The 12,693-nt window shown below is 49.1% G+C and overlaps 1 protein-coding gene across 1 annotated transcript in view; it reads right to left on the bottom strand.

Annotated features, from left to right (window-relative positions):
• Positions 1-12,164: 12,164 nt before the first annotated feature.
• The window catches only part of LOC142251750 (uncharacterized), a 127,505-nt gene continuing 126,976 nt past the window's right edge, over positions 12,165-12,693 (bottom strand). The window contains exon 7 of the mRNA XM_075324801.1: positions 12,165-12,488. Coding sequence (XP_075180916.1) covers positions 12,165-12,488 — 324 coding nt within the window. The remainder of the gene's footprint in view (positions 12,489-12,693) is intronic.

A 12,693-nucleotide genomic window follows, 5' to 3' on the forward strand; every position in this document is an offset into this window, starting at 1 on the left:
CTGTAAATTTAGAAAAGTTTTTCCGCTGATTAAAAGAAAAGAAAGCAAAGTAATAATATTTCAATTTTATTATTAGTTTCTAAACTATCGAGAGAATTTATGACTCTTGTTTGTACATGTTTATTAGAAACCAAAACCTGGCAGCGGAGCTGTTACTTTATGTGCCGCTCTCATAAAATAGGGTTTTATTTTATTGTTTATAGAAATTTAAATACTTTGAAGTTCTCATAAATGACAAGTCTAGTCCTCAAGCCATCCAAAATGATTTATTAAAGTAGAGCAATGACTTTTACAATTAAGTTTTGAGTCATCTGTTTGGTTACAGCATTTATAGTAATATAGATCATTTAAAACACCACTCCAGTGTATTTTTTTTATTGTACTACTGGAGTGGCGCTTTTAATCTAAATCCCCAGCCACCTGTCTCATACTCACCTTCTGGCGGCTTCAATTTCTATTACCGCTGCTCTGATCAGACTCTAGTGACTTGTGTACTGCCTGCAGTTCCAGTGTTTCATGGAGGCGCCAGAGGCCACAATTCCATACAAGTCCATGAGAGGATCACTCTGAATTGTTCTCCCTCGTTCTGCCTTGTTCTGACATTGTTCTGACCTCATTCTATCCTCATCCTGGCCTCGTTGTGGCTTTGTCCTGGCCTTGTTCTGACATCGTTTTGACCTTGTTCTGTTCTCATCCTGGCCTCGTTGTGGCCTTGTTCTGACATCGTTGTTCTGTCCTCATCCTGGCCTCGTTGTGGCTTTGTCCTGGCCTTGTTGTGGCCTTGTTCTGACATCATTCTGACCTTGTTCTGGCCTCATCCTGGCTTTGTTCTGCCTTTGTTCTAACATCATTCTGACTTTGTTCTGTCCTCATCTTGGCCTCGTTGTGGCCTTGTCCTGGCCTCGTCCTGGCCTTGTCCAGGCCTTGTTCTGGCCTTGTTCTGACATCGTTATGACTTTGTTCTGGCCTCGTCCTGGCTGCGTTCTGGCCTTGTTCTGACATCGTTCTGACCTTGTTCTATCCTCATCTTGGCCTTGTTGTGGCCTTGTCCTGGCCTTGCTCTGGCATCGTTCTGACCTTGTTCTGGCCTCGTCCTGGCTTCGTTATGGCTTTGTTCTAACATCATTCTGACTTTGTTCTGTCCTCATCTTGGCCTTGTTGTGGCCTTGTCCTGACCCTATTCTAGCCTTGCCCTGACATCGTTCTGACCCTGTTCTGGCCTCGTCCTGGCTGCGTTCTGGCCTTGTTCTGTCCTCACCTTGGCTTCGTTGTGGCCTCGTTCTGGCCTTGCTCTGGCATTGTCCTGGCCTTGTTCTGGCCTTGTTCTGACATCGTTCTCACCTTGCTCTGGCCTCATCCTGGCCTCGTTCTGGCCTCATTCTGACATCATTCTGGCCTCCTTCTGGCTCTCATAGAGATGCATTGGGAGCTTGTGAAGTAATTTCTGACTTCCGGCCAGTGAGAAATTACTGTCACAAGATGGCAGAGTGACATCAGTAGGAGGTAAAACCACCAAAAGATGAGTACTGTATATGACAGGGGGCTTAAATTTAAAGTCAGTCTAAATAAGAGTAAGTGGTAATCCAGCACCTGTAGTCCAGTCTTCAGTGAAAATTAAGACATCCTTTTTTCACAAAACATGTTAAAAGCATACATGTTTAAAATCAGAACTGGCTCACGCATTTCAGGTAATAGAGACCCTTACTCTATGACCCGAAATGCGTAAGGGAGTTCTGAATTTAAACATGTATGTTTTTAACGTGTTTTGTGAATAAAGGATGTCTTAATTTTTACTGAAGACTGGACTACGGGTGCTGGATTACCACTTACTCTTATTTAGACTGACTTCTGCAGGGGTGTACCGCCCCTTTTCTTCATCCGTGCACCCTAGGTGGTTTGGATCTTATGGCTATGGTAGGCTGAAATGTACTCCTTTTCAGTTGGAATTTGCTTAAATTTAAAGTGCCCCTCTATGCTGGAGTAGTGCTTCAAAGGGTTTTTCTGCCTTCTGGATTTACAAGCAATTGGCTATAATCTATGGAGACACCTCGCAGCAGGTGCTGAATAGAGATGAGCGAACTCAAACTTTAAAGTTCGGTACACTGAAGACAGACTTTGCAAATAGATCATTGTTCGGCTTTGGAGTTCGGGTGTTTTATGCATCCAAATCACTCAGGCAAGCATCATTGTGCTCGGGTACGCTCGGTGCTCGGCCCAGTGCGAGCCACTTGCAGTGTCTTCAAATATGACATGGTGTCCGCAATATATTCTAGCCAAGATGTTACTAGTTGCTGTCTGATCCATGCCGTGCAGACAAACAGTAGTTTTCCACCACATATGGGGTATTAGCATACTTAGGAGAAATTGCACAAATGGCATGGTCCATTTTTTACTGTTACTTTTGTGAAAATAAAAAAATTAGGACTAAAGCAATATTTTTGTGGGAAAATGTAATTTTTTATTTTCACGGCTCAATGTTATAAAATTCTGTGAAGTACCTGGGAGTTCAAGGTGCTCACCACACATCTAGATAAATTCTTTGATGGCTGTAATTTCCATAACAGGGTAATCTGTGGGGGGTTCCATTGTTTAGGCACATCAGGGGCTTGGCAAATGTGCCATGGTGCTTGCTATCAATTCCAGATGATTTTGCATTCCAAAAGTCAAATGGTGCTCCTTCCCTGCCAAGCCCTGCTGTGAGCACAAACATTAGTTTTCCACCCCATATAGGGAATCGGCATAGTGAAGAGAAATTTCACAACCTTTCTGATTCATTTTTCCTGTTACACTTGTGAAGAGAAAAAATTTGGAGCTAAACCAAACTTTTTGTGAGAAAAATTAGATTTTTTTTTATATTCACAGCTCAACATTCTAAAATTCTGTGAAGCACCTGAGATTTCAAAGTGCACACCACACATCTTCATAAATTACTTGAGTGGGGTAGTTTACAAAATAGGGTCACTTGTGGGGTGTTTTCACTGTTTAGGCACATCATGGGCTCTGCAAACATGACATAGGGTCCACTATCGTTTCCAGAAGATTTTGCATTGCAAAAGTCAAATGGCCCTCCTTCCCTTCCGAGCCCTGTCTTGCACACAAACAGTAGTTTTCCATACAGGGTATCTGCATACTCAGGAGAAATTGCACAAAAAATTATGCAGTGCATTTGTTCCTGTTACCCTTGTGAATATTAAAAAGTACGGCTAAAGTAACTTTTTTTGGGGAAAAGTAATGTTTTCATTTTTTCCTTCCACATTGCTTTAATTCCTATGAAGCACCTAAGGGTTAATAAACTTCTTGAATGTGGTTTTAAGCACTTTGAGAGGTGCAGTATTTAAAATGGTATCACTTTGGAGTATTTTATGTCACATATGCCCCTCAAAGTCACTTGAAATGTGATGTGGTCCTTAAAACATATATTTTAAAATTTTTGCTGAAAAATGAGAAATTACTAATAAACTTTTAACCCTTCTACCTAGAGATGAGCGGACCCATGGATGTTTAATCTATACAGAAATTTCCAGACAATCTATCCATTAGAGGTGTAAAGGAGGATCAGGCATGTAGAATTTCAATGTGCCTGATCCTTCTAGCTGTAGATATGCTTCTGATATTTTCTCACACTTCATTGCATATGCATTTTAAACCGTGCATGAACATCTATGGAGGAGTGGGAGAAATAGTCGTCAGCATGGTCAATGGCCAACCTTACAGGGGCTTCCAGGAATAAAAAGAAAATGAAATAACTAAAATAAAGGTCATTATAAAGCAGTTCCTAAATACATTTAATTAGCAAATCATAATTGTTTTCTCTGTAGAGGTCATCACTATAGAATTAAACTGAAAGAAAAGGCCACTTTACACGCAACGACGTCGCTAACGATGCCGGATGTGCGTCACGGAATTCGTGACCCCGGCGATATACGTCGCTGCGTGTGATGGGGCCTTTACGAGATGTCGTTGGGGTCACGGAATTCGTGATGCACATCCAGCCTCGTTAGCAACGTCGTTGCGTGTGAAACGTACGAGCGACCGATAACGATGCAAAATACTCACCTAACCGTTGATCGTTGACACGTCGTTCCTTTACCAATTATCGTTGCTGTTTTTGGATGCATGTTGTTCGTCGGTCCTGCGGCAGCACACATCGCTACGTGTGACACCGCAGGAACGAGGAACAACATCGTACCTGTGGCCGCCGGCAATGAGGAAGGAAGGAGCTGGGCGGGATGTTTCGTCCGCTCATCTCCACCCCTCTACTTCTATTGGCTGGCCGCTTAGTGACACCGCTGTGACGCCGAACAAACCTCCCCCTTAAAGGAGAGATTGTTCGGCGGTGACAGCGGAGTTGATGAACAGGTAATAGTGTGAGAAGCTGCCATAGCGATATTGTTTGCTACGGCAGCGATCACCCCGTGACGCGCTACCGACGTGAGCGGGTGCTATCGCTCGCGACATCGCTAGCGATGTCGCGGCGTGTAAAGCCCGCTAAGCATGTCCTAGAATGCTAGGAAAGATACCTGAGATCATGTGCAGTGAGAAACCCGACCCCCTTCATATGTAAGAAGATGTGCTGCACTTATACAAGCTGAGATGCTGAGCGAAGAAGAAGCTGCTCACACTGCTGTCTACCCTGTGTATCTGATCTAATACTGGAAATACAATGGTTGAGGGAAACAAAATCTGCTCACACTAGTGTTCACCTTATCTGATCTAATACAGAGGATTTGAAGGTAGCTGAGGTATTAAGACGCTACTCTGCTGTTCACCCTGTCTATCTGATCTAATACTTCTAATACTGTAGATACCAGGAATGCTGAGGTAAGAAAACGCTGTCACACTGCTGTCTACTCTGTATATCTGATCTAATACTGGAGATACAAGAGGTGCTGAGGAAAGAAGTAGCTGCTCACACTGCTGCCCACCCATCTTTCTGATATAGTACTGGATAACTGGGGATGCTGTCACGCTCCCCGGGTCCTCTGCTCCGCTCCCCGGGTCCTCTGCTCCGCTCCCCGGCTCACCTGCCACGCTCCCCGCTCCCCAGCCTCCAGTACCCGCGCTTCCCAGGCCTTCTGGTCCCCGCTCCCGGCGCCCGTCGGCTTCCCAGTCCCTGGCCGGCTCTGCTGCGTCCTCCTCTCAGCTTCCTGCCCTGGCTTCTGGCACCCGGGCCGCGCGCATGCGCATTAGGGATCGCGCGCGGTCACTGACCCTTTCTTAAAGGGCCAGTGTCCACTGACAGGAAATGATGCATACAGGTACAGGGTATAAAGGGGGTTAATGTCCAAGGGAGCGGGGCCTGTTCTTCGTGTTTTCCCAAGCTAGGAGTCAGGTCTCCTTGTGTTCTGTGAGATACTTACCTCTCTGTCTTCTAGAGCCGATCCTGCATCGCCATCCGGTCCTGCTGTATCTCGAACCCCGAACGCTGCCCATCTGCCATCCTGACAGTCCGTACCATCTCGGTTCCTTGCGGTGACCCGTCATCTCGCTCCAACGGTTCCGGACCCCGCCTGACATCATCACGGCTTCCGAACCTGAGCTCCGTCACCCGGACCACCACCAGTGACCTTGTGGTCCCAGGGACTTCTCCATTGTGTTCCAGTGCACGGACTGTCCTGCTACCTAAAGTGCTCCGGCTACCGGACTCCTTTCCCTCATCGGGGAGTTCGGCCCAGTGGATCCACCTCCCGGGTCTGCCCGTCCATCTGGCCCTAACAGTAAGAACAGGCCATGGATCCCGCCGAAGCACTAGCGGCCTTGCATGAGGAACTCCAACGCCAGCGTGAAGTCCAGACCCGCATGCTGAACTTTATGACCTCCGTGGACGCCCGCTTGAACACGCTACAAGCCTCGGTCACATCTTCAGCGCCCCGGGTCTCCACTAGTCAATCCACGGCCCCCGCTCCCGTGGCAGTCTCCTCGGATGCTTCCAGACTGCGTTTGGCCTCACCACCCCGGTACGCCGGAGATCCCAAGACCTGCAGGGGGTTTATAAACCAATGCTCCCTCCATTTCACGCAGCTGCCACATTTGTTTGCCTCCGACCAAGCCAAGGTCGCCTTCATCATGTCTCACCTAGAGGGCGAGGCACTGGCGTGGATGAACCCCTTGTGGGAGAAGGAGGACCCTATGACCAAGAACCTCCAGGAGTTCCTGCAGGCCTTTCGCAGCACCTTTGACGAACCCGGACGCGCCTCCGCGTCTGCTTCATCTCTTCTCCGGTTACGTCAGGGAACTCTGACGGTGGGTCAATACGCCATCCGTTTCCGCACCTTGGCTTCAGAACTCGGGTGGAATAACGAGGCCCTAACCGCCGCCTTCTGGGAAGGACTCTCGGGTCGAATCAAAGATGAGCTGGCTGGACGTGACGTACCGTCCACCCTGGACGCCCTGATTACCCTAGCGACTCGAGTGGACATACGCTTTCAGGAGCGGTCCAAAGAGGTGTCCCGTGAGAGACGTCCGGTAAGGCATTCCTCTCCTCCACAGAAGCCCGCCGTACTCCAGTCAACGGCCTCTGGTGTCTCCGTCCATGAGCCCATGCAGATCGACCGTGTGCGACAGTCTGAACAACGCCGAGCAGAGCGGCTCGCCAAGGGTCTCTGCTTCTACTGCGGAGAGGGCACACACCTGCTACGCTCCTGTCCAGAGAGGCCGGGAAACTCCAAAGCCTAGGGTTGGTAGGAGAGGCCACCCTAGGTGCTGGGACTCTCTCAGACCCAGTTACATGGACTGTGCAAGTGACAACGGGAGAGACGCGGTTTACGGCTGAGGCGTACCTCGATTCTGGGGCAGCAGGCAATTTCATCCAGCAGGCCACGGTGGACAAGTATCAGGTGCCTGTTACTCCACTCGCCAAACCTCTTGTGATTGCCTCTGTGGATGGGAGACCCCTCTCTGACACCATCTCCTGGATCACCAAGCCGCTTGAACTGCATATCGGTGCTCTGCACACCGAGAACATCGCTCTCTACGTCCTCCCACATATGTCACATCAAATCCTGCTGGGCCTTCCTTGGTTGCGGACACACGAGCCTTCAGTCAGCTGGGGCACTGGCGATATCACTCGATGGGGGTCTTCTTGCCATGAGAACTGTCTGAAGACCATACAACCTATCCGGCGACCTCCGGTTCCCGAGTCCCTACCGGGACTGCCCTCAGCCTATTGGTCCTTCGTGGACGTCTTTGATAAGAAGGAATCCGAAGTACCCCCGCCACATCGTCCTTACGATTGTGCCATTGACCTGCTCCCGGGAACTACACCACCTCGAGGACGGATATATCCACTGTCTCCAGCCGAAACAAGGGCCATGTCTACGTACATCACAGAGAGCCTGGCTAAGGGATTCATTCGGAGATCCTCCTCTCCTGCTGGAGCAGGCTTCTTCTTCGTAAAGAAGAAAGAAGGCGACTTACGCCCATGTATAGACTACCGGGGATTGAACCTAATCACCGTAAAAAACAAGTACCCCCTGCCGCTCATCCCCGAATTGTTTGATTGGCTCAGAGGAGCTCGTGTGTTCACCAAGTTGGATCTTCGGGGTGCCTACAACCTGGTCCGTATCCGCTCAGGGGATGAATGGAAGACCGCGTTCAATACTCGCGATGGGCACTATGAATACTGCGTGATGCCCTTCGGCCTGTGTAACGCACCAGCAGTCTTCCAAGAATTAGTGAACGATGTGTTCCGGGACCTTCTCTACGTTTGTGTGGTGGTATATCTGGATGACATCCTTGTCTTCTCTCCGGACCTCCAGACCCACCGAGAGAACGTGCAACTGGTTCTACAAAGACTGAGAGAGAATCGCCTGTACGCCAAGTACAAGAAGTGCGTCTTCGAACAGTCTTCTCTCCCCTTCCTGGGTTACCTCATCACCGATACCGGACTGCAGATGGATCCAAAGAAGGTCTCTTCCGTTCTCAACTGGCCTCCTCCTTCTGGACTGAAGGCAATCCAACGCTTTCTGGGATTCGCCAACTATTACCGCCAGTTTATTCCTCACTTCTCGGCTCTGACTGCTCCTCTTTCCGCCTTGACCAAGAAGGGGGCTAATCCAAAGGACTGGTCACCTGCGGCCGACGCCGCGTTTGGCTCTCTAAAGCGAGCCTTTGCCTCCTCTCCTGTACTCCACCGTCCAGAGTTAAACCGCCAGTTCACCTTGGAGGTGGATGCCTCCTCCTCGGGAGCCGGAGCAGTGCTCATGCAGAAGTCCTCCTCCGGGAAGATGGTGACTTGCGGTTTCTTCTCCAAGAGCTTCTCAGCGCCTGAACGCAACTACACCATCAGTGATCGAGAGCTATTGGCAGTCAAACTGGCTCTGGAGGAATGGCGCTATCTTCTGGAAGGAGCAGTGTACCCCGTCATTATTTACACGGACCACAAAAACCTGGAATACCTGCGGACGGCTCAGCGACTGAACCCCCTGCAAGCCAGGTTGTCTTTGTTCTTTGCCCGGTTCGACTTCCAGCTCCATTTCCGACCCGCGAACAAGAATGTACGCGCTGATGCCTTGTCTAGGTCTTTCATGCCCATGGAGCAGGAGGAAGAGACATTCCAACACATCATCTGTCCTAGTAAGATCATTCCGGTGGCTCCTGTCACCCTGGCCCAGATACCGCCTGGGAAGACCTATGTCTCTGAGCCTGACAGGCAAAAAGTGTTACACTGGGGCCATGCCTCGAAAACAGCCGGTCATGCAGGTCAGAAGAGAACATGGAGTGCGATTGCACGTCATTACTGGTGGCCATCTCTTCGCACGGACGTCGCCTCTTTTGTCTCTGCCTGCTCCTCCTGTGCCAGGAACAAGACTCCCAAACACCTGCCATATGGCCGTCTTCTGCCTCTGCCCATACCCTCAGTTCCCTGGCAACACATAGCGATGGACTTTATTACAGACTTGCCATTGTCCTCCGGACACACAGTCATATGGGTCGTGGTGGATCGGTTCTCTAAAATGGCCCATTTCGTTCCTATGGCTGGACTGCCCTCTGCCCAGGAACTCGCGGACGCCTATATACATCACAACTTCCGCTTGCATGGCTTTCCATCACACATAGTGTCCGACAGAGGAACTCAGTTCACCTCCCGCTTCTGGAGGGCTCTCTGTAAACATCTGGGAGTGACTCTGGACTTTTCTTCGGCCTACCATCCTCAGTCGAACGGCCAAGTGGAACGGGTCAATCAGATATTGACCTCTTTCTTACGTCACTACGTCAACGCCCATCATGACGATTGGTCTACGCTTCTTCCTTGGGCTGAATTCTCCCATAACCACCACGTCAGTGAGTCCTCCTCCAGTTCTCCCTTCCATGTTGTCTACGGACTTCAGCCGTCTGTCCCCTTGCCTGTATCCTCTTCCTCGGACATCCCTGCTGCTGATGCAGTACTCCGTGACTTTACAACCATTTGGGACTCAGTTAAGGCCTCCCTTGCACGTGCATCCCTGCGGATGAAGAGACACGCGGACAAGAGACGTCTGGATCCTCCGTGTTTCTCTCCGGGAGATCTCGTCTGGCTTGCTTCCAAATACATCCGACTGAAGATACCATCCTACAAGCTGGGAACTCGCTACATCGGACCATTTAAAGTCCTCGGCAAGATCAATGAGGTCTCCTACAAACTACAGCTCCCGGCCACGATGAGGATACCCAACTCCTTCCACGTGTCTCTGCTCAAGCCGGTTGTCCTTGGTCCCTTCTCCGCTGCCGCCAGTCCGGCTCCTCCTCCTATTGCTGAGGACGACATCTATGCGGTAAGGGATATCGTGGCCATGAAGACCGTACGAGGTCGACAGTTCTTCCTGGTGGACTGGGAGGGGTATGGTCCTGAGGATAGGTCCTGGGAGCCCAGGGAGAACGTGGGCACTCCTCTGATCTGTGCCTTCCTGTCCCGGTTGCGGGGAGGGGGGCGTGGGGGGGGGTGCTGTCACGCTCCCCGGGTCCTCGGCTCCGCTCCCCGGGTCCTCTGCTCCTCTCCCCGGCTCACCTGCCATGCTCCCCGCTCCCCAGCCTCCAGTACCCGCGCTTCCCAGGCCTCCTGGTCCCCGCTCCCGGCGCCCGTCGGCTTCCCAGTCCCTGGCCGGCTCTGCTGCGTCCTCCTCTCAGCTTCCTGCCCTGGCTTCTGCCACCCGGGCCGCGCGCATGCGCATTAGGGCGCGCGGTCACTGACCCTTTCTTAAAGGGCCAGTGTCCACTGACAGGAAATGATGCATACAGGTACAGGGTATAAAGGGGGTTAATGTCCAAGGGAGCGGGGCCTGTTCTTCGTGTTTTCCCAAGCTAGGAGTCAGGTCTCCTTGTGTTCTGTGAGATACTTACCTCTCTGTCTTCTAGAGCCGATCCTGCATCGCCATCCGGTCCTGCTGTATCTCGAACCCCGAACGCTGCCCATCTGCCATCCTGACAGTCCGTACCATCTCGGTTCCTTGCGGTGACCCGTCATCTCGCTCCAACGGTTCCGGACCCCGCCTGACATCATCACGGCTTCCGAACCTGAGCTCCGTCACCCGGACCACCACCAGTGACCTCGTGGTCCCAGGGACTTCTCCATTGTGTTCCAGTGCACGGACTGTCCTGCTACCTAAAGTGCTCCGGCTACCGGACTCCTTTCCCTCATCGGGGAGTTCGGCCCAGTGGATCCACCTCCCGGGTCTGCCCATCCATCTGGCCCTAACAGATGCTGAGGTAAGAAGAGGTTACTCACACTGCTGTCCATCTTGTCTATCTGATATAATACTGGAGATGCAAAAAAGTGCTGATTTAAGAAGAGGCTGCTCACACTTCGGTCCATCAAGTCTTTCTGATCTAATACTGGAGATACCAGCTGTGCTAAGGTAAGAAGAGGTTGTTCACACTGCTGTCCACCCTGTCTATCTGATCTAATACTGGAGAAATCAGGGATACTGAGATAAGAAAAGACTGCTCACACTGCTGTCCACCCTGTATATATGATCTAACACTGGAGATATCAGGAGTGCGGAGGTAAGAAGAGGCTGCTCACACTGCTGTCCACTCTGTCTATCTGATCTAACGCCGCAGATATTGGGGTACTGAGGTAAGAAGGGGCTGCTCACACTGCTTTCCATTATGTTTCCTTGATTTAATACAGGAGATACCAGAGGTGCTAAAGGGAGAAGAGGCTGCTTACACTGCTGTCCACCATGTCTATCTTATCTAATACTGAAGATTCCAGGTGTGCTGAGGTAAGAAGTGATTGCTCACACTGCTGTTTACCCTGTTTATCTGATATAATACTGGAGATATCAGGAGTGCTGAGGTAAGAAGAGGCTGCTCACACTGCTGTCAATGCTGTCTTTCTGATCTAAGACTGGAGATACCAGGGGTACTAAAGGAAGAAGACGCTGCTCACACTAATGTCCACCCTGTCTTTCTAAATAACAATATAAGTATCTCCAGATCACAGCAATGGCACTTCCTACTGTACATTCTCACCAGCACCTGTCCTAGCATTCTTGGACCTGTTTTCCTTAGTGAAACAATATGACATTTTAACTCTATACTGATTATCTCTTTGGACAAAATCAATTATGATTTGCTTATTAAATATATTTAGGAATTTATCTATAGAGACATTTCCATTAGTTATTTATTTATTTCTATTCCCAGAGACTTTCTCTATGTCTCCCGGAGGTTTGATTATTGTAGTAACAGTAGACATGGGGTCAAGAGCTAAAGCAACAAAACCTCTTTCACCACTATGTAATAACGTATTCATGGATGTATGAAGAAGAAAGTGGAGTTTTCATCATAGCAAATATCAATGTCAAAGGTCAGGAAAACCATAATGTGTAGGAGACGGAGACTGGAGGAAGATATTGCTTATACTTTTGGATACTAATTTTAAATGCCAGATATCCAAAACTCATTGGTTGGAATTGAATTAGGTTCTTTATAACAGTCGGAGCAAGAAGATGAAATTGTTTTTATAATCCATTGTCCCATATTGCAAAAATGTGTGATACTTGCCCTCCAATGTTCAAATAAATCGTCCTCTACAGAGTTGGAAACAACTATGTAAACATTTATCCTGACAAATAGTTTATAATATTTGACATTTTAATATTCTCAAAGTTTTATTTTTATGCAAAATAAATATATATTACAATAGCATTTGTGCTTATTTACTATAACGTCCTCGTCCTTCTTCATGGGTGGGTACGAATGTTGTATGGATTAATATAACCATGATCTGCGTGCTGTGCTTGTACGTGATGCTGAAGACATGGTGGTTGTTGTGGGGAATGCTGCGGAGGCTGTCTGGGTTGATGTCTTTGTGGTTGTGGATCAAGATGAGGTCCTTGGTTAAACTGCAGAAGCTCAGGGTTATTACTGCAAAAGTTAGTAGAGTGTGGCATGTAGGTTGAGGGGCCAACCAAAGTGCTTGTGGTTCCTGGTAGAACACTGGAGACACCTGGACCAACACTTGAGCTTATAGCCAGAAAACCAGAAGAATATATTAAAGACAAGACCTGAAAAGACAAAACTTAGTTAAAGTCACTCATCAATCTTCTTCACAAGATATTACCCAGCAGTACTGAATGAGACCTTCACAGTGATAGTAGGACATCTATATTTGCATTTTTGCCTCTGGATTTTAAAGGGAACCTGTCACCTGATTTGTCCCTTATAAACTGCGGCCACCACCGGTGAGCACTTATATACGTCATTCTAGAA

The sequence above is a fragment of the Anomaloglossus baeobatrachus genome, chromosome 9 (genome assembly GCF_048569485.1).
Source record: "Anomaloglossus baeobatrachus isolate aAnoBae1 chromosome 9, aAnoBae1.hap1, whole genome shotgun sequence".
NCBI classification, from domain to species: Eukaryota; Metazoa; Chordata; class Amphibia; order Anura; family Aromobatidae; genus Anomaloglossus; species Anomaloglossus baeobatrachus.